At 46.0% G+C, this 27,943-nt stretch overlaps 1 protein-coding gene across 5 annotated transcripts; it reads left to right on the top strand.

Moving 5' to 3' along the window:
• Window positions 1-27,733, top strand: SLX4 (SLX4 structure-specific endonuclease subunit). Of its 5 annotated transcripts, none has more exons than XM_063171230.1 (17): window positions 1-558; window positions 1,666-1,725; window positions 3,997-4,098; window positions 5,787-6,487; window positions 7,511-7,750; window positions 8,691-8,865; window positions 10,543-10,758; window positions 11,663-11,877; window positions 12,756-13,069; window positions 14,534-14,810; window positions 16,060-16,142; window positions 18,806-18,952; window positions 20,511-20,680; window positions 21,771-24,226; window positions 25,092-25,191; window positions 25,396-25,803; window positions 26,384-27,733. In XM_063171230.1, the coding sequence occupies exons 4-17, from the start codon at window positions 6,121-6,123 to the stop codon at window positions 26,742-26,744; spliced, it is 5,529 nt and encodes a 1,842-aa protein (XP_063027300.1). In that variant the 5' UTR covers window positions 1-558; window positions 1,666-1,725; window positions 3,997-4,098; window positions 5,787-6,120; the 3' UTR covers window positions 26,745-27,733. The 5 variants fall into 5 exon arrangements, with proteins under 5 accessions (XP_063027300.1, XP_063027299.1, XP_063027296.1 ...); XM_063171229.1 differs by having other exon boundaries at window positions 16,057-16,142; XM_063171226.1 differs by having other exon boundaries at window positions 16,054-16,142.
• The last annotated feature ends 210 nt before the right edge of the window (window positions 27,734-27,943 follow it).

Raw genomic sequence — 27,943 nt, 5'->3', positions numbered from 1 at the left:
ACATTTTGTTCATTTTGACTCTTTGCTTTTTCCACTGGGTCAATTTCCATTACATGCAGAGGGGTTCAGTGTAGCTCTTGTGTGTGATTTTAGCTGAGAAGAGAGCAAGTTATTCATTGCTATGAATTAATGAAGTGTTAGGTGAAAGATGCATTATCAGGTCATCTGAAGAAATCCATGATGAGTTTGGTCACCTTTTCAAAGAGAGCATCCTCCCGTTTCAGAAAAAATCAAGATACGTTGTTAAATTTCCCCTAATATTTGGCTTCAACATAATCACAAATCAGAAAATATGATTTTTAGGAAAAAAATCAGTAGAACTGCCCTTGTTTTAAGTGAATGTGCACTTCAGAATAACACTGCCTTCTTGGAAAGGAATGCCTTGAATGTTTAACATGAGAGTGTTCTTACTTCTCTTTATTTTCACTTTTTCATTAATTATTCAGCTCATCCTCTTGCCACAAATATCCCTGCTCCATTCTTCATCTCCAGAACAGCAGAACTGGTTGGCATGGTCACAGTTATCCCTGCTGGAGTGGATCAGGCACCTGGGACAAGGTGACACTGAGGTTTGGAAGAATTATGGGCTGTCCAGGGGTTCCCTTTCTTGATCCTGGTGCTTGGGGTCTCTCCCAGCTCAGTTCCTAAGTAAAGAACAGAAAAACAGGACAGGCAGAGAGTTAATCCCTGTGGGGTGGCACTAGAAACATAAGTGCTCAGTGGCAGCTGTTTGCAGCTGCATTTGGAAACTTATCTAGCTGCATTTGAATAATTTTAAATGCTTTGTATTGATTTTGTTGGATTTTAATTAATCATTTTGTCCCTTGATGCTCCTTTAGTGGTTTGTAGAAGAATTACCCCTCTGGTGAGACAGAGAGCTCTCTTTATTAGCTCAGTGTAGGTCTGGTTTTTATAAACTGTGTTGATTTGGCTTAATTTTATTATCCCTCTTTACTCATCAATTCCCATATAAGCCCTTTCTTTATCAGCCTGGTGTTTAGCTCAGTCTGTAAAATGGGTATTTACTTCCCTAAAATTGTCCTTTTTGAAAAATCACAGTGACTTCTGCTTGCAAATGATCTGATTCTGTTGACAGCACCACCTTCAGCAGCTGCATTTCAGTGTGTTTGGATTGCTCCTGAAATAGGCTGCCTTCAGCACCAGCAGGGGGTGGATATTATGGAAACATTTAATATTTGCAGGATTAAAAGTTCCACAGTTTGGTGTAGTGGCCTTGGTAGGTTTTTCTTCTTGCTTTTCATGTACACCCAAAAAGGTCTTTTTTGAAAGTCCTTACCTTTTTCTGACAAGGTGATTTTACCTCCTGGTTTTAATACATTGCACTGTTTATGTTCAGAATCCAATTCCATCACCGTGATATTATTTTATCTCTTTGTTTTTATTATCAATCTGAAAACCAAGCGAGTTTTTATCTCTTTATTGATTTTTGGGGCCTCTACCAAAGTGTTTTTATTCAGTCCTTGATATCAATTGTATTATTCTCTTTAGATTAATAACTTGTTGTTTTCATTCAAACCAATTTGATTTTTGCATCACCAGCTGCTTTTTTGGTGATTTCTGTGCTGCTGTGTTTGCATACAGCCAGGAGCATTTGAGTGACCGTTGGTTTTTATTTTCCTCTTCACTTCCCCTTTATCCTTCCAGAGGAGACACAAAGTGAATTTTCTCTTCTGAGGACGTGTTGGTAGAGGGACACTTTGTTGTGTAAGTAATGATTTTAAATTCTGTCTAGAGTGAGATGGATTTTTTTGGTGCCTGTGGAAAGCTTTGAAATGCTTTGCCATATGAGCAGGGTGCTGGCAGGGGGAGGTGCAGCCCTGAACAGGAATGTGAGGACTGAAGGGATGTCAGATATGGGCCTGGGTGGTGCCACATGGACACTGATGCTGATCCCTGCTAAGATTGCTCCTTGCAATCTCAGGATGATTTTCCTACCTAGCATTCCCTTTTTATAGAGACTTGAATTAATTTCTCATTTCCTATTTCCCACATCTGGTTTTGTAATAGTTTTGTTACCTTTTTCTGGCACAGGGAAGCTGGCAGAGACCAGGACAAGAGAGCTGTACCTCTTTGGATTCATGTTTTGCACTTACATCTGTTCTCTCCTCACAGAACAAGCCCTGTTGTCCTCAGTGTTAAATGTTTTGCACTTCTGCAACCTCAGAGACCCTGCACTGTACAGATGCAGTGTTGTGTCTTTCTAAAGCAGTGATAAAGGTGTTGGTTAGTGCAGAGAACAGGCTCTAGTGAATAATCTATAAAAGGATGGAGGATTATCTGCTTTTTCAGAAGTCACACCATTGACATGTAGGTTCTTCTCCATCAGGAACTGGTAGGAAGATTTTTTGATCTGGAGGAATCCCTAGAGATCTACCAGTGTGGCTGCCAGAAAAAACACTGCAGAAATTCTTCCTGTTGCAGTGTTTGGTCTGACTTGACTGGAAGTTTGATCACTAACCCTCAGATCTTTGGCTGCAGCTTCCACAAAAGGAGAAGGAGGTGATGAAACTTCCAGCACCAGCCCAAGTGGTGCCTCCCATCATCTGTAATTAGTGTGGGTCATCCAGGCCCTGGCAATTAGCTGATTTCTGAAGATTGGGCTGGGGTAGGAAGGTGCCTTCCTTTGGATTCACTCCAGCAGGTCCAGATCCTTCCTGTGCTGAGGACCTCAGACAATAATTCAAGTTTTGTTAGCCTCACTGTCTAATCTTAAATAATCCCATTTTCCTTAGCATTTCTGGTGAAATACAAGAGATTGCATCCAAGGTTTTGGAAGCATGCAGTGAATTTTTCTTTCAAGAAGAGAGGAATTGAGGAGGAGATGTGCTGTGGTGCTCAGGAGAAGAGAAGGTTTGTGCTGTGTGCAAGCTGTGGAGGCCTGCCCAGCCCTGATGGGCTGTTGTAGCCACGGTGCTGACATGTTCTTGGAGGCTGAAATGGCAGGAGGATTGTTCCTGGAACAGACACAGAGTGTAAGGGAGCAAGCCCAAATGTTGTGTGTGTTTGAGAGCATGTCAGGTTGGACTGCTGGTGGAAAAATGTTTGCAGGGGTTAAAAGAGAGGCTGCTCTGAAAAGTGGGAGGGTAACAGATGTTTTAGCTGCTTGGGGTTTTTGAAGGGTTTTATGATTTAACTAAGTAATTGCAAGGCAGTCAATTTAAGGTATGTAGTACCTTTAAATCATAGAATTAGAGAATAATTTGAGTTGGAAGGGACTTTAAGATCATCCAGTTCCACCCTCCTGCTCTGGACAGGGACACCTTCCACTATTCCAGATTGCTCCAAGCCCTGTCCAGCCTGGCCTGGAGCACTTCCAGGGATGGGGCAACCTGTGCCAGGCAACCTGCTGAAATGGCAGGAGGATTGTTCCTGGAACAGACACAGAGTGTAAGGGAGCAAGCCCAAATGTTGTGTGTGTTTGAGAGCATGTCAGATTGGACTGCTGGTGGAAAAATGTTTGCAGGGGTTAAAAGAAAGGCTGCTCTGAAAAGTGGGAGGGTAACAGATGTTTTAGCTGCTTGGGGTTTTTTAAGGGTTTTATGATTTAACTAAGTAATTGCAAGCAGTAAATTGAAGGTATGTAGTAGGTGCATACTTTTAAATCATAGAATTACAGGATAGTTTTAATTGGAAGGGACTTTAAGATCATCCAATTCCACCCTCCTGCTCTGGCCAGGGACACCTTCCACTATTCCAGATTGCTCCAAGCCCTGTCCAGCCTGGCCTGGAGCACTTCCAGGGATGGGGCAACCTGTGCCAGGCCCTCACCACCCTCCCAAGGAAGATTTTCTTCCCCATGTCCCATCTAATCCTGCTCCCTGCAGTGGGGAGCCATTGCCCCTTGTCCTGTCACTCCAGGCCCTTGCCCAAAGTCCCTCTCCATCTCCCATCAGGTACCTATTGACATGGTCAAAGGATCATCAAGAGCAGTCATTTCAAAATACACTAAATCCATAATTTTCTCTCCATTTCCAGGTTCTATCTTTCATTCTTACTGCTCCTGCTTTGTACCATTTGCTGATCCATGTTTACTTGAAGGGCACAGCTGGGCTATAGATTTGGCATCTCAGTGAACAGGTAAGTGCAGCTGATTATTTTATTTGTGATTTGTTGAGTCCTAAAATCATCCAAAATGAATTGAATGTTATACTGAAACAAATTACTTTCAAAACCATTGATTTTTGAGCTCAATAAACTGGTGCCAAAGGTGGTTATTAGGGGCAGCAATAGCAGCAGCTTCAGGAACACTGAGATGTTGAACAGAGTAGGAACCTGTGGGTCTGGAAAGGGAGGAATAATAAAGATAAATTCTTAGTTTTTCATCAGAGGTTTGATCTGATCTGCCTGGGACACTGAACATTGATAGCAAATGCCAAAGTGCTGCTCTGTTTGAAAGTTTAATATCAGGAACTCACCATAAATAATCCAGCAGTACAGATGTGTCTGAGGTATTTAAAGCCATGTAGGATGTGAGATTTGGGACTTCTCCACATGCTGTCTCCTCCTTACAAGAAAATGGTCAATTTACTGTTATAACTACCCCAGTGTTCTGTCCAGAAAAAGTAAATTTATGAACTGCCTACATAAAACCTTTGTTTCTAACAGAAAATTACTCCAAGATTCACAGCAAAACCCTCTGCAGGTCTGGGAGCCTGAGTTTAAAATAAATAAATCCATTAACATCTGTAATTGCTTATAGGAAAGGCTGACCCATGGAAGTGTGTAACCAGCATTCCTCAGCCTCTCATGTCTGCAGCCAAGCCTTTTGAGAAAACAATCCCCCATGTGTTTTTCCTGCTTTTTGAGCCTTTCTGTGCCCAGAGCTTTACTGGAGTAACTGGACCACAGCTGCTGCCATTCCAAGTGAAACACTCTGGTTTGGATTTGAAAGAAGCAGGTTTTGGGAGCAATAAAATCCCCTGGTAAAATAGCCAGAACCATCATGAACTCAGGGCTAGGAAGAAGGGGACAATGAAAACATGTAAGAATAGAGCTCTGGTTTTAATGTTGATGGCATTTCCATCTGGACACTGTACCCAGTGCTGTTCCAGGTAATCCCTGCCTGAGACTGCTGTTCTTGCTGTAGCTGAAAAGATTAAGAAATTCATTTAAAAATACCATTTATTTAGTCTGTTTACCTCATATATGTGACAGCAGTTTGGGAAACATGATCAGTGCTGTGGTTTATTGAGTACACAGGGGAAGAATTCAGCAGGAGCAGGAGAGCTTAATGCTAAGTGAGCAACAGTGGGAGTAAGAGGAGAGAAAAGGTGAGCATGTTTAATGGAATTGTTCTCTGACTTGTCCTAAAACCCCTTCTGAAGTGCCAGAAACTCCATTTATTTACTTTTCCAAATGAGGTTGGACTCTCTTTGAAACTGTAATGTCTCAGAGTGTTCTACACTCCAGAATCACTGCATGAGCTGAGGGATGGGGCTTTCCCCTGCTGCATTTGCTGGTCTTGTGCTCTATTTATATAAGTAGGAATGTTGTGTAACAGCAGGACTGTCTGAATCCAGAGCTCCAAGACAAAAACCTGCCCCATATCAGATACCTGTTTTGAAATCTCTCCTCTCCTTTGCTGATGTGGCTTGGGGCATTTCTGTGGTACAATTATAGGGACACTCTTTGGGGTCAATATGTGCTGTTTCTAATCTTAGTATTTCATGCAAATTCTCTTCTCCTTCAGCAGTTTACAGCTTGTCCCACAGTGCCTCTGCCTGCACCATCATGCATGACCACCTGCTTTTGTTTCTTTGTTTAAGGGCTTTCCTAAGTGTCTCTCTGAAGCTCTGTACCTTACCATGATGATCCTACACGTGCTCTGCACAAACTGAGGTGCCTAACTTAAGATCCAGAGTCTTCTGAAGAACCAACTTGTGAAAGCAGGTGAGGTCCTTGGAGAGAAAACATGCTCTGCTGAATGTGAATGAAGTGTGGAAGGAAGAATGAACTGTTGGAAGTGCCCACTCTGTCTGGTGAGCTCATTGGAGTCTGGAGAATGGACATCTCTGAGGTGCTGGCAGGGCTGATGTAAATCTGAACTGATTCTGGTGCTTCCCCCTGCCCTCCAGCCCTCACAGTGTTGCTGGAAAGCCAATGGATGAACAGGACAATGATTTCAAAGAGTTGTGGGCAAATATTTTGAGTGGGGCAAAGAAAAAGGCTGGGGATGCTGAGGCAACAAAGAGGGTTCAGAAAAGGCCAAAGAGCACCACAACACGAAGCAAACTGAGAAGAGGCAAAGCTGCTGCTAAGAGCCAAACCCTTCATCACTCACCAGCAGTGAAGGAGAAAAACTTCCTTCAAAATCTGGGCCCAAAGGAGCAAACGTTGGTGCATGAAGAAGATGGTGATGCTGCAGCCTGTAGTGGTGAGACTGCACTGGGGGATGGAGCAAGGAGCCCTCTCCCTGCCAGCCAGCTGAGCACAGGGACCTCTGAGGGAAGCCAGAGGTCTCTGACAGGTAGGTGACCTGGAACAGTTCAAACAGAAGATAGGCAAGGACTGGGAGGACTCTGTAGCTCAGGGGAGGTTTTGAGAAATCCATGCAGAGGGGATGCAGCAGCACTGTTGGAAGTCTTGCACCTTACACAGGTTTAACCTAGCAGTGTGTCCCTCAGTAAGGTGAAGCCTTGGTGCAAACTGATTTGTTGGCCAGTGATTATTTATTGTTTTTTTTTGCAGTATCAGAGCTGAGAAAAGTACTCTCAGATCATCTAGAAGCAAGCTCAGAGTATATTGTGGTGCTTTTTCACTCACTGCTTCATTGTGTGGTGACATATTGTCACTGGATGTTTTCAAGGGCAAAAACAGGAATGAGTTAAGGAAGGTGTTGGATTAATTCAGAAGGGGTTAGTCCTTCAGTAGGTGTTAAACATGATGGCCAAAATGCAGTCACCAGTGATGGAAGTCCTTAAACTGATAAATTGGGTCAGTCAGGAGTGGGACATTGTGTGGTGGGAATGCTGGGAGAGCAGGGCTGTGGGACTGCCTTCCATGTCCCTGCTGCAGACCATGCAAGGCTTCCTCAATATTCCTGCCTATAAAACAGATACAAAAGTCTCTAAATGCCCCTGTAGCCCAGAACCCCAGTATTGTTACTGTTATTGTACACAAATTCTTCACTTCTCCAAGAATGGCTGTTGCAGAGCTGAGCCTGGCCCAGGCTGCTGTCAGGGAAGGGCCTCCCAGCAGCTCTCAGTGTGTGTTTAAAGCTGTCTGGTGAAAGTGGTGTTTTCTCTGCCCCTCTAGTAAATTCTCCACGTGGCTGCCTTAATATTCCTGCCTAAAAAAGGATACAAATTTCTCCAAATGCCCCTGTAGCCCAGAACCCCAGTGTTGTTACTGTGGCTACACTAATTGTTCACTTCTCCAAGAATGGCTGCTGTAGAACTGAGCCTGGCTGCTGTCAGGGAAGGGCTTTCCAGAATGCTCTCAGCATGTGTTTAAAACTGCCTGGTAAATGTGGTGTTTTCTCTCCCTCTAGTAAATCCTGTGAGTGGCTCTTCCCAGACCACCTTACCCTTCCTTCCTGCTACTCCTCCAGGATCCTGCTCCTCACCCACCTCCAAGGTGAGGGTGGCAGAGCTGGTGGTGGAGAGAATGCAGCAGTTCAAGAGGGTGGCACCTGAGCAGCTGAAGCTCAGCTCGGATGGGAGCGTGCCAAAGGCTGCAGCCAGCTGGGATTTCCCTGCCAGGAGCCAGGAGCAGGAGCCTCCTGAGGATGGTATGTGTCTCCTCTTGGCTCTGCTGTGTGCAGAATTGAGTGCCTGGTGAGAATGGTTCCTCAGGAGCAGTCCTGGATCCCAGGGCTTTGTTCCTTGCTGGCCTAGTGGCTTGCTGTGCAAATCACTCCAGATCCCTGAGAAAACTTTGTTAAAGGATTATCCATACTTTTTTTCCAGCTCTTCTCTAAGGCTGAATTAACCTCATGTAAATTCTAGAGGAATGATTGTCTTTTTGGAAACAGGTTGAAATTCCAACAAGATCAGTGAACTTTGTCATCCTTCCCTAGGGACAGTGTCAGGCAGCTCTTAGGTACATCTCCAAGCACTCTCTAACATGGTATGTTCTGTGTTGATAAATGGAATTCACAGCAAATTTACTCTGGTTGGTTCTTTATAGATCAAGTCCCTGTTGGTTCTGTATGGACATGAAAATCTGCTGAAGAGCCAAAGCCAGAGCACTGTTATATATAAATGTGTTATACATTTGATGTATAAAATTCCCTGTTTTCCCCAGAAACTTCAGCCACAACTGTCCCTTCATTGTCCCTGACATATGATGCACTGTGAGTGAATTGTCACCTCCTGCCCCTGGGCTGGTCCAGTCTGGGAATGTTGGAAAGGAGCAGGTTGTACCTTTCCTGGTGGAGATCAGGTGTGAAAATGCAAGAGAAAGATTGCAATGAATTTTTGTGTGTCTAGTTTAATAGGCTAATAATGACAAGTGTATCAGTTTCATGGTATAGTCTTGGAGTTCAGTCTTGGAGTGTTAAAAAAGGAACAGGTTGTGCCTTTCCTGGTGGAGATCAGGTGTGAAGATGCAAGAGAAAGATTGCAATGAATTTTTGCATGTCTGGTTTAATAATGCCAAGTGTACCAGTTTGTCACCTTCCATACAGGATTCAGTTTTCCATCTTACATCATCTCTGCCTCCTTTGCCAGATACCCAGCATCTCCCATCCATGGAACACGACAGTGCCCTGGCTTTGGCTCTCCAGCAGGAATGCAAGGAGGGAGCCCTGGCAAGCCTGGAGGATGCAGGTTTGTTCTTCTGTCAGATCTGCCAGAAGGATCTCACAGCCATGAACAGCCTGAGGAGAGAGCAGCACGTCAACAGGTCAGACACCAGGACCTGTCTGTCCTTCCATCCAGCCCCAGAGGCTCCTCACTCAGCCCAGGCAGGGGAGAAAGTGAGAGCAGGGGTTCTGCATAAAGGGTTTACCTTTGAAAGTTGAATTAAGGAGCTATTTTGGTGTGAAAGCAGAGGCTGATTGCTCCTGCATATGTGTGGCCAGGCCAAATCTGCTTTCATGGGCAGTGTGGCAGAGGAGCTGCCATTGTAAAGGAACCTGCTGATCTTCAAGGTCTCTTCCAACCTTAATGATTCCATTAGTGATGACTCCCTAATGCAAATTTAGAGATCTACTGATTTCAACCAACAAAGTTGTGTTTGCTCTGTTTTGCTACAATTCATCTAAGGACATCTGGTATGTCACTATCTGAGGTGTTTGCTGAGGGAAATGTGAGCTACTCAGAGAGATGACTCAGTTGATATTACTGCCCTTCATTTTACTATTTCCTTAGTGATAAAAATCAAACACAATATATTATGCACAGGCAACTCTCTGGAAATTGAAACTGTGCTTTTCTGTTGACAAAGTATCAGAAACAACACATTTGAATGACTGTAAATTCTTAATTCAGGCACTTCCAGACAGCAGGAGTGATGTAAATTGTCCAGTCCTGCATCATGTTACTGACTGGCTCCCATTGATCAGGCTTGTTGCACCTGCAGCTTTCTAGGTGTTACTGTTGTTTCTGTTTTCAGACAATTTGTGCTGCTTGAAAAAGCTATAAAACAGTGAGAGTGCTAGATATATTTTTTGGAAAGTCAGGCTTTCTGAACCATTCACATGTAATCCTGTCTTGAGATTACAAGGTTATATCAGCCAGGGATTTTTTATAGCAGCCTTCATCCCAAGAGTGGAGCTGTAGATGGACAGATGCACTGACACACCAGTCTTCACCAGTGCTGAATGGTCTCTTAGCACAGCCCTGTGTGTCATTACCTAACCAAGGAGTGACTTTTGTAATAGGTCCTGCAGATCCAGGATTTCACACCCTGAATCTCTTTGGAAAGAACAGAAAAGCAACAAGTACAAATTTTTACATAGTTTTGGCCTGCCAGAAGTTATTTGAAGTTCATCATGCTGCACTCTGGAGCATGGTGTCAATTCAGCTGCTCCTTTTCTGTTAACAGGGGTTTATAAATGAGCTGGAATGTTAAAATGAGTGCAGGAAGAGGGATTGGGTGATGGACATACATGGAGTGTGTTGTTCAGAGAGCCTGTGGACTCCTTATTCCAAGAGATGTTCAAGACAGGTCTGGAGTAACCAGTTCTAGTGGAAGGTGTCCCTGCCTATGGGGAATCATGGATCAAGATGTCCTTTAAGGGCATGGATCAAGATGTCCTTTAAGGTCCCTTCCACCCCAAACCATGTGGGATTTTATGATTCTAAAGTTATTCACTGCACTTGCCTTTGAGCAATATGTTTTTGATGTGCCTCTGAGACCATTATCTCCATGTAACTGTTCCATGTTGTGTTCATCACAGCAGTGGGCACATAGTTCTTGTTCCTTTAGTGGATGTTCATGGCTGTTACTGATACTAGAAGTGATTGTGCTTTCTATTAATAATACCAGTATTAATATTAATATATTAATGGCTTCAGTCTTAGCATGGACCCTTCAAAGTCTCCATAGGTAAAGTCTCCATTTGCCACTGTCTCCCAGGTGTCTGGATGAGATGGAAGAAGCACAGGTGTCATCCTGCAGCAAACCAGTGGTCCCTGAGTGTCCCATCTGTGGGAAGCAGTTCCAAACCCCCCAGAGCAGAGTCAGCCACCTGAAACGCTGTGCTGTGGAGATGGAGGTGCCTCCTAACCTGCTGCTCCAGGCAGTGCAGCTGCAGGTGGCCACTCTTGGTGATGCAGCTCTTCAGTGTCCCAGGTAAGCTGGTAAAGAAAAAAAAAAAAGATGCTGATTGCTTCTTTTGGCCTGAGAGGTGTTGGAGGTTGGGAGGAGCAGTAAATGCAAGGCTGACTCACACACTGGGTGAGCCCTGAGCCATGACCCAGTGAGGAGGATGTGGCAGTCAGCTGGAGAAATCTGAATTTCCCTCAGAAGAGGTCAGGTGGTGGATGGCTTTAAAAAGCCAGCAGGCAGGAGCAAAATGGGGAGTAAATAACCTTGCAGTGGTTTGTCAGAATGATTTGTGCTCAGTAAAGCTGAATGGGTGTGTTTGAGCTTATTGACTGAACCACAGAGTGTGGGTGTGGAGCCTTTCCTGACATCTGTGGTGCCAGAGCCTCAGCTCCTCAGTTCATGGCTGTCCTGGGAACATCCTTTCATCCTGAGCCAAAGAGGAAGCAGATGTGATGGTTTGGAATGTGCTTGGTACAGAGCTGCTCACTTGAATTTGAGCAGAGTCTTCAGATTCTGAGTGCACCAAGTGGTGCCTGAGTGAGTTTGTGGAGGGGCTCCTAAGTCCTGTTGTGCCAAGGAAGGACCATTGCCTGTTCCCTGTGCAAGCTGAGGGGTGGGAAAGCATTTTCTGGTGATCTGGTTTTCTCCCTGCTTCAACTTGTTTGTTCCCCTTTGATAGAAAAAGTCATTCAAGGTAGAGATAACAGATGCTTACATCCCAAAATAAGACTTCTCTAAATTGCTCTAAATTCCATGAATGATAAATCCTTTGCTCTCTGCTAGGAAAGAAAGTACTGAATGGTTTTTATTATGCTTGACATGGGAATCTCTGTGAGCAAATGGAGCAGTTGCTCTAGAGTACTCAGTGGTTGTTGTCTCTGATCCAGCCACATTAACTGGGGCTTCCTGCTGCATTCTTGGATTTCAGCAATCAGCCCAGCAGGGCAAAGAGGAAAGGCCCCTCCAACGAGGACCTGAGGAAAACACAGAAGAGGGCCAAAATGGAGCCTAAGGATGAGGATCTGCAGGTTGCCATGGCAATGTCACGCTCTCTGTTGGAGCAAGAAAAGCAGGAGCAAGCAAAATCAGTTACAAATGTGAAAGCAGTGGCTGCTTTCCCAATCAAATGGAAGCCAGGATCAGGTATGTGTGACAGCAGGTTGGTGTCTGAGGCTGTGGTACTGCAGGAGTAACAGGGCTGCTCTCCACCAAAGCTTCCCTGTTGGATACAGGAGGGATGAGAGCCCTGTTTCTGGTTTGTTTAAGCTGTCAGAGCTTCAACAATATGCAGTATCCAGATGCAGTCTAGAATGACAGCAGGATGTCCATGGGTTTCAGGAATCCTGTGCTTTTTTTCACTGATTTGCTCTTTTGAATCTGTAAAATAGTCTTAAGCTGTTGTTTCTTGTAAACTGTGGAAGTGAGAAGAAATCATCCAAAAATATGATTGCTATTTGTCCTGTAGTAGATTCTTTTGCTGTTCCTCCTCCTGCAGCCTGGATTAATGCAGCTTTTTCAGCATTATCTCATATCATTTTGTCCTTTCTGCAGTGCCATGTGTGTCCAGTACATGCTGCTGAGCAGGGTCTCACCATTCCAGAGTGCAGAAGGGTTTAGAAAGGCCTTTGGGGAGAGGGGAGAGGGTTGAGAGCTACCCAGAGGGGAGACTTCACTCTTCACGACCCTGCTCCTGCCCATGGGAACTCTCAGATGGATTTAGGGCTGGGCATTAGTAAGGCAAAGCTAGTAAGACACAGCATTTCCAAATGAAAGCTGCCCAGTGCTTGTGTGAGCTGTGGTTTGATCTCACCCATGACCAGATCACAAGAAAAGGACCCTTCATGGGTGTGTTGTGGAGTTCATTTCTCCTGTAAGGGCCATGTGAAGTTTTGGACTACCTGCACAATCTTAAGAGTTGTGTTCCCATGCCTTTTTGTTGTCACTGAAGAAGCTGCTGTGCTGATCTCCTCTGCCCTGTGTGTTCAGCTGTTTACTTACTTGGGTTCCTTTTCTTTTTAAAGAGAAAAAGAGGCGTAGGAAAGGCACCAGTGCCCCTCCACCTCTGCTGCTCCAGGACCCAGAGAAGGTCCACAAGAGGATCCAGGAGAGAGTAGCCATGATGCTGACAGAAGAGATGGAATTCCCTCCCACCCCTCAGCTGCCCATCAGTAGGATTCTGGAGGATGAATCTGGAGAAGCAGCCTGGCTCATGCCGTTGTGCAAAGCCAAGAAATGCTTTTTGTGGAACATCAGTGCTCTGACAGGACCCTGTGACCCTGAATCATTCTACACTGCAGCCTTGACCCCTCCAATTGAACCCTGGAAGCCTGTGCAGGTGGGGCTGTTGTCCTTGCTCTGATATGTGTGTGCCCTGGTTCTTGATACTTGCCCTGTGTCCCTTCTGTTTCCTGGTTTGGAATGTAAACCTGTGATCCCCTCTCTCTGCACACTCACTGCCTGTGATCTGTTCTTCCCTGGTCTTACCCAGTCAGGTTTGAGGATCTTGAACTGTCATTTCTGCCTTTTGGAGAGGAGAACAAGGTTCATGTTACAATGGTTTTTGAGCTTTCAGAAAGTAAAAGGGCTGGGAACAGAGAGTACTGAGTAAAGGGATCCCATCCTGCTCATTGTGCCATTAGTTTGTCCATATTTACAGCAGCCTGGCTCTTGTTTTTGTACTTAGCACTTCTTTCTGGTCATTTCTAGTGTGAACTTTGCCTGTGTTGCACTCAGCAAGGGCTGGGGAGAAAAATTTAAACTGAAACCTGCTATTTGCTAGCACAGAGAAGGTGGGAGTGCCTGGAGTTGTACAGCAAAGCATTTGCACTCAGGCTTCCCCTGTGCATCCTCCTGCTGCATGTGAGCTTAGTCCAGGTCTCAGTTCCACTCTTTCATTTTGATTCCACCTGGATCTGCCTCTTCCACTTCTCTGTATTTTTATAAAAAGTGCCCACAGAGAAAGCTCTTTCAGTCTCTTTTCTCCAAGAAGGATAACACTCCTCTCTCTTCCCTTGTTCTTCTCTTGAAGAAATGTTTGGTGCTCAAAACACCTATTCAAAATCTACTGTGCATATTTAGGTGCTTTATTTAATACTTCTTCCCTAGTCAAAGCCCAGTGTTTCTCTGGCTTGTTGCAGGTTGAGGCTGGAGAGACCTTTCATTCAAGCCAGAACCTGCCAGAGAAGTTCAAAAATAAAAAGCAGGAATGTCTTTAAAATCATGGCAGAGTGTGTTTTTCCTCTGATTCTTTCCATTCACAGAAATGGCTGAACTGTTTTTACTTAGAAGTAAATGAGCAAAATTATTTTTTGGGAAACAAAGATCAAACCTGGAAAATACCCACTCCAAGGTGAAAGTTTGATTTAGTTACATATAAAATGTAACTAATGTTTCGTTACGTGTAATGTAACTGAAAATGCAAAAGCATTTCAGAAGCACCTGGAGAGCTTCAGCTGTGACTTTTGCCAGGAACTCCAGCCATAATTAAATATTTAGATGTTGAATTGGGAGCTTTCTCTTTGCTTGGCAGCTGCCTGCACAGATACGCTCCTGGAGAAACCAACTTTTCTGCATTTTCCATGGTAGCTTTTTTTCTTCTGCTCAGAGCTGTCTTTTCTCTGGAGAGTCCTTCATAGAAGTGCAGAGAGCAGTTCCTCAGAATCCCCTGGAGCTGGGCAGTGCTCTGTGATCCTTCATAGATATTTCAGGAGTATGAAATAAGCACTGTACTCTGAGCTTTGCAAATACATGAAACAAGATCTAATTTATTGGTGCCTTTTTTTCCTCCTCACTTGATCAGAATCAGCCAGAGAACCTTCAGCCATCAGTGGGATCTCATCAGCCACAAATATCCCAGCAAACTCAGCCTGACCTCAGTTCTCAGGAGCCCTCTTGCACAAAGGTTGGAGGCCAGACTTCTGATGGATCCAAGCCAGTTCCTGAAGGAGATGGGCAGGTTTTATCCCCAAGCCAGGACATTCAGACCCTGCAGGACCTGGTGGACTTGGCCAGGGAAGGACTCACCCTTACCCAGTGGAACCTTGACACTGGCCATGTTCAGGCAGCAGAGCAGCCAGGTGAGTTCTGGCAGCTTTGTGGGCCCTGCCCTGGTTCCTTCAGCTGCACAGAGCCAGGCTGTGGCTGGGCTCACTCTGAGAGCCACAGCAGCACCCACAGGTTCTTGGTGTTGATCCAAGAGGTGATGTTGTGGGGGCACATTTTCCTGAAATAGGATGTAGAACAATCAACCTGATATTTCTGAAATTATTCGTAAATCCCAGCTTTTAAGAGAATTCCTGGACAGCATATATTAGATTTTATTTTAAAATTAAAGAAATCAAAGTATTTTCTGCCAGGAGGGAGCCTGGAACAAAATCTTCATTCCTGCTTATCTTGGACATACAAGAGAGCTGGAGAGGGACTTTTCACAAGGACATGTAGGACATGGGGATTGGTTCCAAACTGAAGTAGGTTATATTTAGATTAGATAATGGGAAGAAATTTTTCCCTATGAGGATGCTGAGGCCCTGGCACAGGGTGCCCAGAGCAGCTGTGGCTGCCCCTGGATCCCTGGCAGTGCCCAAGGCCAGGCTGGACAGGGCTGGGAGCAGCCTGGGACAGTGGGAGGTGTCCCTGCCATGGCAGGGGTGGCACTGGATGGGCTTTAGGTCCCTTCCAACCCAAACCAGTCTGTGATTCCATGATTCTACCTGGACAGCCTTTCTGTTCTGTGCACTGTCTTTTCAGGTCTTGAGACAGTTGGATGAGAGATGCACAAGAGGGATGATTTTATGTTGGACATGGATTACACAAACCTGGAGTTTATCTGTGCCTACTCAGGGTTGATAAAATACAACACCTGGAAGTCCTCTGTGGGCAACTCTCTAATGTCCCCAGTCACAGTGCATGTGGTGCACAACTGCACATTTTGAGGGCAGTGGTACCCCCTAAAGTGCTCTGGCTCTTCAGCAGAATCTGTTGTGTCTCCTGTTCATCTGTGAAAGAGAACATGGTTTCTGAGCTCACCTGTCTGCATTTGCACTTGGATATAATACTGCTCACTTCCCCTGCTTAACTGCAGCAGATGGTCCCTGGCCCTTTAATGTATATAAATAACAGTGAAATGGTGCTTAGGTACCCTCAAGCTGTCACAACCCAGAGCCAAACCCTGCAAAAAGCCTTGAGGGAGAGGCTGAGCCTTCAGCCCAGCCAGCCTGGTCACAGCAGCTGTCACATGAAGGATCCTCTTAGGAGTTCTTAGATCATTCTGTGCCACAAGGAGGTTGTGTGTGATTTGTGATGTGCATTTTCTTCCCTGAGGAGAAGAACTGACTTCCAGTGATCCCCCACTTAGTGGCTTTGTGCCCCCATCCAAGAAGAAGAGCCTCCTCAGGAGCAGCACTAAAAAAGTAAGGATAACCTTTTTTCCTACTCTTTATACATTCATCTATAACAATTAAAAACTGTTCCTTTGTGCAAATCAAAGAAGTGTGGAATATTTCCAATTCCTATCTGTGGAAACAAAGTGGTGCTTGAGGTTCACAGTGACTTGAGGATTCCTCATGGGCACAGGTGAGATCAGCACACCTGGGGTGTTCCATCCTGGGGGTTTTTCAGTGCTTGTCCTGCCTGATGAGAGATGATTTAAATGCCAGGGAACAGAAGGCCAGGCTGTGCAGGTCAGGGAGCTGTAGCACTGACAGTGTTTGGGGGTAGGAAGCAGTTTTTGCTGCTAATTGAGCTTTTAAAGGGTTTGGTGTAGAAAACTCTCAGTTGTGGGAACACAGAGGATCTAGTTTGTAAATCAGTGTGTGCTCTGTGGTGACTGAGTGAGAAACACAGCCCAGTAAGTCACAGATGATTTTTTTTATGTGGTGTTCTGTAGATGTCATCTTATCCCACATGCACCAGGGGATGTGTAATTTTCCATGAATGTATAATCAGTTTTATTCAATTGAAGTTCATACAAAGTAAAATTAATTCATTTTCTTACCAAGGTCATCCACTTTATCTGATGAAACTTACTATCTTTTGCTTGATAATAAATAATCAGGCCCTGAAAGGAAGTACATTTTGGTGCTGGATAAATTTTGATGCTCTACAACATACTTTCATATTGTGCTTAGAGGATTAACATACTTCTAAAAGGAGAAAATTCCTTGAGGTGAGAATTGGTATTCAGCTTGAGGATCCCAGCTACTTGGTACAGAAACTCTAGATATTCTTTGGGAGTACTAAAAAAAATATCCTTAGCAGGAAAAGGCCTTGTTTTGTTTTTCTGTTAAACCAGAGGTTTTTAGCAATACAGAAACTGTTCTCACACTATTGTTGAAGCTCAGTTGCTCCCAGCAAAACAAGTATGGCCATTTTTTCAGAGTCTGTTTGTTTCAATTACAGTTTCCCTGAGCCAGTGAAGTGTTGTTGAAGAGCTGGATTGGCAGTGGGAGAGATTTGTGCTTTATATGAGCACAAACAGTGTGACCATGTAGAGCAAATGAACTCATTGCATTGGTAACACCACTCCTGTGCAGAAGATCCTTGATCACATCAGTGGGGTCCAGTCTCAGTGGCCTCCTCAGCAGGAGAGAATGTTCTGGTGTGTTCTCCAGCACACAGCTCATACCTGCTCAGAGCTGCCTCCTTGGCCAGTTTCTGTGCCTTGCACAGAGAGTGGAGCAGCCAGGAGGTTTCTGGCCTTGTTTAATTTCCCCATTCTTGACTGATAATTTTAGCACCAGCAGGAAAGCTGTTCTGGGCTCGCTGCCTGGACCGTCACATCTGGAGCCTGTGTTTGCTGGCAGCCCCAGGGCAGCCTCACAGGTATCCCACCTGCCAAGAATAAGAAAACAAGAGGAGTCAGATTAGTTTCCAGACTGAGTTTCCTGCCTTCCCTTTGGAGATCAGTCCAGAGCACTGCCACAACATGCAGAATGTTCCCTAGCCCACCTCTGAAGGCTTGGAGAAGTGTTCTGATGTGTGCTGCTAATTCCTGCTGGCTGCAGCAAGTTGAAAGGTTGGCTCTCCACAGCTCACTGCTAATGTAGAAACCTGCTAGGAAAATGAAGGGCTGTGTTGTTCCAGGTGGAACTGCATGTCCTGCAGATGTTCCCTGGAATAAAACTTGCAGTAGGTTTGAAAAGCACAATGTCAGTGATTAGGATGTTAACCATAAACTGCTGTTCACGTGCAGTTAGGCAGTTTCTCAACCCAGCTGTGATCTGAGGGTATTTCAAACTTCTCTGAAGCACTCCAGGGCCACCTCCAGAGCTGCAACCCTAGGAGAGATCTGAGTCTTCAGGATATTGCCTGGGAGCAGCTCCAGAGGAGCTGTCTTGCCATCCTTGCTGTCTTTGGCAGCGTGTCCCAAGCCTGACCTTGCTGTCACCATAAGCAGCCTTAGGTAACTCAGCCCTCCCCAGAATTCTAGCCAGGGGTTCTGGAATGGTAATAGAAGTTGTGTTTCTTTTTTAAAATGGAGTGCAATTTACAAAAGAGGTTTCAGTAGCATGCTCATAAATTCCTTTGAACTGGATGCCTCCATCTGTGGGGGCCCCTTGTTGCAGAGCTGCTCTTCTCAGCTGTCTTTGCCAGACAGTAAAAAGAGAGAAGAAAGGCTCATTGCCCCTTCCTGAGTCATCCTCTTTCCTCTTATCCTGATTATAGTGAATTGGGTTCAAATCTGTTGAAGTGGAAGTTACAGTTTGCTAAAATTGTGGTGGGAGGCAGTAGATCAAGAGGCCAGCTATAGGCTGTGGCTAAACCACAGCAGGAAACGTGTGGTGAGATCTGAGGTGATAATGTGCTGTGACACAAGTACAGCAGAATACAACACAACTGCCCTTTCTCCACAATGGGCAGGCTGGGAAAAAGTAGAGGAAAACAAAGCAGGAATGTCTGTTAGACTTGTGTGCTTGTCCTGTGGAAGAGCTGAAGTTCATAAAGCTGATGATTCCCTCGGGAGGCAGAGGTGGCATGTCCAGGCTGGGTCCACACTGGGTCACTCCCTTCTTATTCTTCTGGGAAAATGTTTGACATCTGTAACACCTGTCTTTGTGTTCCTTCTGTGTCCTAGTCCTCTCTGGGGCTGCTGGCTCAAGATTTTGGTGCCATGGTCAACAACCCCCACCTGAGTGATGTGCAGTTCCAGGTGGACAGCGGGGAGGTTCTCTACGCTCACCTGTTCGTGCTGTACGCGCGGTGTCCGGCGGCGGCCCAGGCTGTGAGTGCTGCTGCCACCCCTCCTGCTCCTGCTTCTGCTCAGGAGAGCCCAGACTGCCCCACCCCACAGCCAGCCAGTGCCCCAAACCAGCACACAGCCCTGCTGGCCCTAATAGCAATGCCTTGGGACCTGCAGTGGTGTTTCAGCTTAGGAAAGCAGAATAAATCCTGACAGAGTGGTGAAAAATGTGCTGCTTTGTCCTGTTCAGGGAGGCTATGGGGAGTCAAGGATCCTTGGATTCCAACCATGAGCAAGGAAGGATGTGGTGTTGTGAGGTTTTTAGGATGAGGTGAGAGATGAGAATTTGTCTTTATGTTTTCAGAAGGTTGATTTATTATTATATCATATCATATACTGTCACTATAGGACACAAAACAACATGAGCACACACCGCTGCTCTCAAGGTGAAGCAAAGGCAACTTTATTTTCCAACTCCAACATTTATAGTTTTCCAAAAGAGACAGTGGATTGGAGGGTGACAGTGCCACCTCTCCACTGACAAACTACCAGTCCATCTGTTTTGTCCATTTGACACTGCACAGACTAACAGTCCATCAAATTTCTCTTCTTCTGTAAAAGAATGCAAAACAATGAGTTATTTACAGAAAGCATATGAGAAAGTTTGCTACAAGAATGTAACCATCAGAAGTGTTAGAAAATCTTAAAAAATCAGGGTGACAATATACTAAAACTATAGCAAAGAAAGAGAAAGGATACATCAGAAGGTTAAACAAGAATGATAATGAAAGCTGGTGACTGACTCCTCAGAGTCTGACACAGCTGATGGTGATTGGTCATTAATTAAAAACAATTCACATGAAACCAATCGAAGATCCATCTGTTGGTAAACGATCTCCAGACCACATTCCCAGACAATCAGATAATTATTGTTTACATTTCTTTCCTGAGGCTTCCTAGCTTCTCAGGAGAAAAATCCTAACAAAGAGATTTTTCAAAAAATATCATAATAACAGAAGGAAGCTTTCAAAGTGCTTCTTGCCCTTGCATTTTTGTCCCTGTGCAAGCACAAACTGCCTTGTCCATCTTGGTGTGTCCTACCTGTCACCCAGGCTGGGAAGTGTGAGCAGGGAATAGGAAGTTTCTTTAGGAAGTACTTTAAAATAGTTTTGTCACTCTTGCTTTGGAGGTACCTGCACTGACTGTGCTTTCTGCAAGGCTAGTGAAGGAGTTCTTATACTCCCAGAGCATTTTAGATTGAATAGTGCCCAGCCTGCTCCTGTGCAGCTTCCAGGTAAATTCAAAACACACCTGATGAAGCTCATACAGAGAGGTGTAGATGGAAATTGGGCTGGGAAGTAATTTGATTGCAAAACTAAGTGGAGAATTCCAAGACCACCTTTTATACATGTGACTAAGGCAAGTAGTTAAAGTTAACAGCCACAGGGTCAGGAAGGACAGGGAGAGGGAGCTCTGCATAACTGCCCCACCTTGGCATCCTGGGGCTGGGCACGAGGGAAGGGAAGGAGCTGGTGGGAGCAAGGATGAATGCAGGTGTTGTGTTGCTCTGTCAGCAGACAGACTGTGCTCTCCCTGCCAGGTGCACAGCGAGGGGCTGCTGGTGGAGGAGGACGGGGCGGCGCCGACGCGCCGGGCGCTGCTGAGCGACGTGTCAGCCCAGGCCGTGGCCGCCTTCCTGCGCTTCCTCTACGCTGCTGACACCAACTTCCCTGCTGGGCTGCGGCCCCAGCTGCAGGCCCTGGCTGCCAGGTGTGTGCCCTGAGCATGGCTTGGAGCCCCTCGGGCTTTCAGCCCTGTTTGACATCTCCCATTGCAGTTTTAGGGGCTTACAAAATCCCCATAGACCTTTGCTACGTGTTAAATGGAGCTTGCCTGTAAGGACGCCCTGCCCTCAGTTAAAAAACTGTGTGAGAGTTTCTGTCTTCAGGATATGCTCAGCAGATACTGAACATATTCCAGTTTTACATCTTCCATTGCAGTTTTAAGGGCTTACAGATTCCATGGGCCTTTGCTACATCTTAAATAGAGCTTGCCTGTAAGGACGCCCTGCCCTCAGTTAAAAAACTGTGTGAGAGTTTCTGTCTTCAGGATATGCTCAGCAGATACTGAACATATTCCAGTTTTACATCTTCCATTGCAGTTTTAAGGGCTTCCAGATTCCATGGGCCTTTGCTACATCTTAAATGCTTGCCCATAAACACATCCTGCCCTCAGTTGAAAAACTGTGTGAGAGTTTCTGTGTTCAGGATATGCTCAGCAGACTTTGAGTTTTGTCTCAGGATGTCTGTTGGCAGCTGGTGTTGTGGATGATGAGCACAACTCCTGTTATGTGATTCTCATTTCATCTGAACAACACTTGTAGAATGTATTGGATGCTCAGGCTTTGATGTGTTGTGTCAGCCACGCTCTCAGTCGTGGTCCTAGGCCTGCACTAAGAGCTTGGAACAGGAGCAGTTGCTGAGATATGGGTGGGACATGGTTGGGGCTTGCCAAATGTATATAGAGAGGTGCCCTGTCACTCAGAAAAGCCAGGAATCTTGCACATGGCAGATATTATCCAGCCCCAGCCATTCCATGGGACTTTCCCATTGCCAAGGGGATTTAATGTAGTCAGTCTCAAACACAGATACTTGATACTTTCATGTGCCTGATACTTTCATGTGAGTGACACCTGGAAAAGGGTGCTTGGAATTTTAGGAGGACACTGGATCTTGTACATCTTAGGAAAGTCAACATCCTCATGTAAATTTCTTAAAAAGCTCACAAAAGTGATCTGACAGTCAAATGGTGAATAAATACTGGAGGAGGAAATTCTAATGTTACTATTGTGTCCCTGCAGGTTTGGTGTGAGGGAACTGATGGCAGAGTGTGAAAGCAGCACTGGAGAGAGCCAAGTGTCCTCTGGAGGGGATTCAGAAGATGATCTTATCTCTGTGAGGGATGATGAAGATTGTGAGGACAGAGCTGAGAACTTCCAAGACCTCTTGAAGTCAGTGTGGGTGGGTGAAGATGAGGAGGAAGCAGCTATGCTGAGCCCTGAGTGCCAGAAGGAGGATGACAGTGAGGTGGGAGAACAAGAGCTGGAGGAAATCTATGAGTTTGCTGCAACTCAGAGGAAGATGGCTCAGGGTGAAAGAGAGGTGAGCGAGGGAACAGACTGCAGCATGTGCAGTGACACTGAGGCAGTCCAGGGTACAAACCAGCAAACTGAGCAGGAAGAGGTAGAGAGACCTGAATCTGCCTCAGTAAGCAACAGCCTCGAAGATCTGAGGGATGGCAACGGTGTGGAAAGATCTAAATGTGACTTGTCTGCCCAAGAAGAGAAGATGCAGAATGTAAATAGGTGCAAGAGCATGAAGGATCCACAGACCTCTATTGTGCCTCACCATAGTGAACCTCAGAAATGGGATGGAACCTCCCATGGTGCTAATGAAGGAGAGGCTGTTGAGGGATGTGAGGATACGAAGGATTCCAGGTCACCTCAGGTCTCACAAGACAAGGCAGATCACTGTGAAGAGCACTTTCCTGCTTTCCAGAGTGACACTGATATAAATGACAGCTATGAACATTTGTTTTCTGCCTCTCAGGGGTATCACTGTGAACCTTCCCCAGTGAAAGAAATTACCAAAGAATCAGGAAAGTCCCCTAGTGAAAAACATGTTGGTCTTAATGATTCACTTGTGTTCAGCAAGTCACAAAAAGACTTCTCTCCATGTAAGAATGGATTTTGTAGGAGTCCAACTCCCCAGCCTTGTGTGTCCCTTTTTCCTGCTCTTGGCTCTTCACCTGCATCTCCAAAATCAGAGGGAAAGTTTGCCAGGGAACATATGTCAACACCAAAGCAAAACAGAAAGGAAAAATCATTCCCATCTTATGAAATACACTCCCAGAAAGCCAAGGAGCTGGGTGCTGCATCCAAAAATGAGATCACAGTTTCTCCAGCAGAGATTCCTCACAGTGAATCCAACAAGCACACACATGTCCCAGTGTTGTCATCACCAGGCAGGACTCAGGGTGCTGCAGCTCACAGGATCCAGAAGGGTTATGTTATTGTTTTATCTTCTGATGATGAAATGGAGTTAGAACAAGACAAGAAGTTGCCAGAGTCTGACTCTGCTCTGAAGGAAATGGAAGTCCCTGGGCACCTGAAGTGTACAGACATGGAACAAGGTCCTGAGATAGCAAAACCTGACCATAACTCATCAGTCCCTGAAGCAGAGCAGAGGTCAGCCCAGGTCTCATGTGACAATACAGACACAGTGTGTGTAATTGGTGATATAAAGGTGTCCCCTGAATTTCCTCTCAGCAGACAAACAGGTGCTTGCACAGAGATCAAACAGAGTCCAAACCCGAGCCCTGGGAAGAGGCTCAGTAATGAAATGTCTCCAGGCACAGACAGCTCCTGGCTTGTGCCAGGAACACCAGTTCTGAGCAAAAGCAGAAGCTTCTCAACACAGACTCTGGTCACAAGTATTAATTCTTTAAAGGGTTCAGGATCTAAACTCAGCACAAAGAACTTAGCAGCAGGTAATAGTAACCATGAAATGTCTGGAAATGTAATAAAAGTTCATGAAACAACATTGTCAGACAAACATTTGCCTATGGAGGACTTGGCCAGTGGAAGGAGCCCACCCAGCAGCCCAGCAGCAGAATCCTCTTCCAGGAATCCCCTTCCAGTTTCTTCAGCAGCTCCAGTTCTCCTCTCCCCTGGCCACACCAGCAGGGAAGGCAAATGTGCCAACATCTCAGGTTTACCCACACTGGTGCCTCCATGCCAGGAGCAGCCACTGGAAGATAAAGTCAACATCAGTGTGGTTGAGCTGGAGGACAGTGACAGGGAAGTCAGTCTGCCTTCCCTGGGTAGCAGTGTCCTGCTGTGTGAGGAGCCCCCAGTCCCTGTGGATGACTGCTGGCACCTTGGGTATGTGTCCCCAGCCAGAGGTGACAGCCAGAGCTCTGGCCAGGTCAGCCCTGCAAAGAGCAGCATGGGCAGCAGCCCCAGCCCTGGCTCCTGGCAGGAGCAGGGGGAGAGCCCAGTGCAGCTGCAGGGAATCCAGGGCAGCACCCCTGTCCAAGGAGGTCCTGCTGGCAGGAGAACAACCTTGCACTGCCCTGAGAAGAGCCCTGTTGAGCCATGCTCCTCAGTGGGCAGCAGAGCCAGTTACCTGGACTCCAAAATCTGGGATGACTGGAATGGAGAAGAAAAGGAAGATGAAATTCCAGAGATTCTTCCTCTGTCTCAGAGGTTGGCAGCTGCTGCAGGGGCTGGTCAGACAGATCCTGTCAAGACTCCAGGTGAGAGCTTGTATTGATACTAGATTTATTGGGCTGCTTTTATTTCAGTGATTATCTTACCTGTGATGCACTTGGCACACTGAGGGGGTCTTTGGGCTTTCTGATGCAGGACCTGGCACAAAGGAGGTGCAGGCATTTGCAGTGGGAAAGAGCCTGTCTAAATGTGGCATTCCTGGAGTGTTTCACTGTCACCAGCCCTTTGGTAGTGACAGGGCTCCTTGCAGGAGCTGTGGGTTCATGGATAGAGAAAAAACAACCAAAGCAGAATAAAACACAGGCCTGCTTGCCACTGGATTGATGATGATTTAATTACATTGCAGTATGTAATTAAATAATTATGCCATATGAAATGATTAGTTTAAGGGGTGATTAGAACACAATGTGTGAGACTGGCTGTGCTTCACAGTATCAGTAAACTGGAATCATTAAATCAGTATCTAACTCCAGACCCCAGGAGCTTGATTTGCTCAGTTTTTTTAATGCATCAAGACTCTGTTAGGAAATTTGCTTCCTGGAAGAAGGACCACTGCACAGAATTCAGTAAGCATGGTTTTAACTGCTTTTTAAATGTTGCCTGTTCTAACAAAGCCCTGAATGGCCTCATTTTCAGATGTGACATATGTCCCAGTTTAAACTGTTTTCTGGTGTAAAGTCAATGAAAACCAAGTATCCCGATTAAGTAGGTTAAAAAAGTGCTGACTATTCTATCCAATATGAAGCTGAGTAATAACTAAAGCAGCTTATAAGGAAGTATTAAACAATTATTAGATAATACTGGATTTCTGCCACTAAGAGGAGAAGTTACCAGCCATTTTTAAGTCCTTTCTGTACTGATTCTCATCACAGTAATTTCCTTCTGCTGCAGAACCTTCCTGTCAGGAGAACAGGTCCCCCAGCACTCCAGTGACACCCATGCCAGCTTATTCCATCATGGAGACCCCACAGCTGAAGAAGGAGCTGAGCAGGTGAGCATTACCTCCCCAGGATGGCTCTTTACAAGAGGTACCTGCTGCAGGCAGTGTGAAAGAAGGGGAGCCATGGTGAAGCCAGGGCTTCCTGAGGTCACATCACACTTTCCCAGCTGCACTTCCTGGCCTGAGCCTCTTGCTGAGCTGTGACAACGGAAGGTGCCATGTTACTGTAACCCAAACTCCCACCTTCTCTCTCAGATTCGGGGTCCGTGCTCTCCCAAAGCGCCAGATGGTGTTGAAGCTGAAGGAGATCTTCCAGTACACTCACCAGGATGGGGACTCTGACTTTGAGGATGAGATCTCCTATTCCCAGCCCCTGCCCCAGAAGTCCCCAAGGCAGCCCAAGGCAGGCAGGGCTGGGGGCAGGAACTGTGCCCCGAGGGCTGGGGGCAAGAGAAAGCAGCTTGCCAAGGGTGGTGGTGCATCCCATGGAACAGGCTGTGCCCCACCCAAGGACAGAACCAAAGTGACACATCACCCAGAAGGAGCCAAAGAGCAGGAAGGGCCATCTGTGTCCCTGGCAGCTGATGGTGAGGAGCTCCCAGCATCCCAGGAGTCGGCACGTTCTTCACTGGATGGCAGTGACATCTCCTTTGGTTCACAGAGGTGAGGCAGAGAAATCCTGCACAAAACACTCAGGGGTGCAGGACAGAGATGAGCTAGGAATGAGGTGAACAGAGGTGACTGTCCCTGTGGCCTGTAGTTGCCCTGCCACCTCCTTGAGTGAGTCATGTGGAGGTCAGCACACTCCTACAAAAGAAACAGGCTTTGGATTTTCAGTCTAATTCCCACTGAACTATTTCAGTCAATAATTCCCACTGAACTATTCTCAGAACAAAAAAGAGCTGCTTATGAGCAAGGCCCAAATCTGGTATGCCTGGTCAGTGACATGGAGCACTCAGTGCTGCCTGAGAACCTGCAGCTGGAGCTGGGAGAGGACAGCACAGCAGAACCTGCCAGGAGGGAAGGGCCAGGAGTCAGACATTCCATACAGCTCTGGGCTGGCTGGGATGGGAAACTGTGCCATGTTCTGCCTCATTCATTTTGTGGGTGCTGGTAGTGCAGGGTCTGTGATCCCACAGAGGGAAGTCATAGGGTCTCACCATCAGGCATTTGGGGAACTCTGCTCCTGTCTTGGTTGGGCTGTTCTTTCCTTGACCTCTGATCTGTTTCATCCTGCTTTTAGTTCCTTTGTGAATGGATTTGAGACCTGTGCTTTTACATCTGAGGAGGAGGAAGAGGAGTTTCCAGCATCTCAAGCAGCAGCTCGGGAGGAGGAGAAGCTGGAGGCAGTCAGGTGCTACATCCGCTCAAACACGGCCCTGTACAACAGGATTCTGTTCTACGAGCCCATCGAGCTGGCTGATCTGCACGCGGAGCTCAAACAGAATGGCATTAAAATCTCCAAGGCAAAGCTGCTGGACTTCCTGGATTCTCAGTGCATCACAACCACCATGGCCAGAGCCCGGAAAGAGCAGGTGCAGAGAAGGAAGGAGAGCAGGAAACAGAGGAGGCGATACCGAGTGAAGCCCACCCCGACCTGCTGAAACTCCAGCACGTGGATTGCTGCTGAGCTGGAGAGCCCCGTTCATTCCCAGCTGGTGGAGCACTGCTGCTCCTGGTGGCCTGATCCCAGGTGACATCCTGGAGAACTCCCATTGCCAGCCTTCTGCTCTGATTGCACAAACTCCCCGTGGCTGCCCTGCCTTCAGCACACAGCTCACCTGCAACCTCTTTTCACCCAGTTTGACTCCTGTGCCTTTTCTTTCCGTTTTTCCAATAGATCTTAGGTCCCCAACTTCTTTGTGCTGGTGCTTCCCTCAGTGCCAGGACCTGTTCCCTGGATTTGGGCTGAGAAATTCTTCACCCTTCACATCCCAGGATTCAATCCACTCTGCCAAGTGCTGCCTGATTGCACTCCTGTGACTTCCATCTTCACTTCTTCAGCACAGTTTGCACTGCTCATTTTTAAGGCAGGGAATGCTGTGGGAATACATAAAAGGCTTTTTTCTTGTTTCACTTGGCAATCTCTACTAAAACTCCTAAATCTGTGTTTCTGAAATGGCTGCAGAACAGGGCTGGGGTTTGTTCTGTTCCCTTTGCGACACCTCCCAAAAGTGCCCCTGATACCTCATGTCATGGGAAAGCCCCCAGCAGAGATGTCTTTAAGGAAATATTTAAGCAGTTTTGAGCACTGGAACTCTTCAGCACTTCTCACAGCTTGAGCTAAACCCACTGCCTGGATTAGTCCCATTGCCAAACTGGACTGGTCCCAGTTGTAAAGTGTCTGGGACTCCTGGAGAAGTCTTGGACCTTAAATTGTTGTATTTTATATATTGAATATTTACCTTCAAAACAACTTCTGACTTCTGTCTGTTCTGGCAGTTCTGAGTGTGCAAAGGCTCACTGAAGAACAGGGACAGAACACAAAAAGAGGGCAGATTTCTAGATATCTTTGTATATGTTTGACATATTTTTTTTAATACAGAATTTGATTTTGATTTATATTATATACAATAAACAATTTAAATCCTGACCATTCTTATATGGAACAGTAAACAAACACAGGATTGTATAGAAAACTTGAACTTTATTGAACTACACTACTCTTCCCATCTTCGATTAGGGGTGAGAACATGACTGGGAAGCCTATGCCTAAAAAACCTAAACTTGAACTCTGAAAAACTTCAGCTGGGGGTGGAGAAGATGTGGGGAAACCTATTTTTCCTAATAACAGAGGGGTTCC

This window comes from Melospiza melodia, chromosome 18 (assembly GCF_035770615.1).
Source record: "Melospiza melodia melodia isolate bMelMel2 chromosome 18, bMelMel2.pri, whole genome shotgun sequence".
NCBI classification, from domain to species: Eukaryota; Metazoa; Chordata; class Aves; order Passeriformes; family Passerellidae; genus Melospiza; species Melospiza melodia.
The sequence above is the reverse complement of the archived record's forward strand: the minus strand, read 5'-3'. Positions and strand labels throughout refer to the sequence as shown.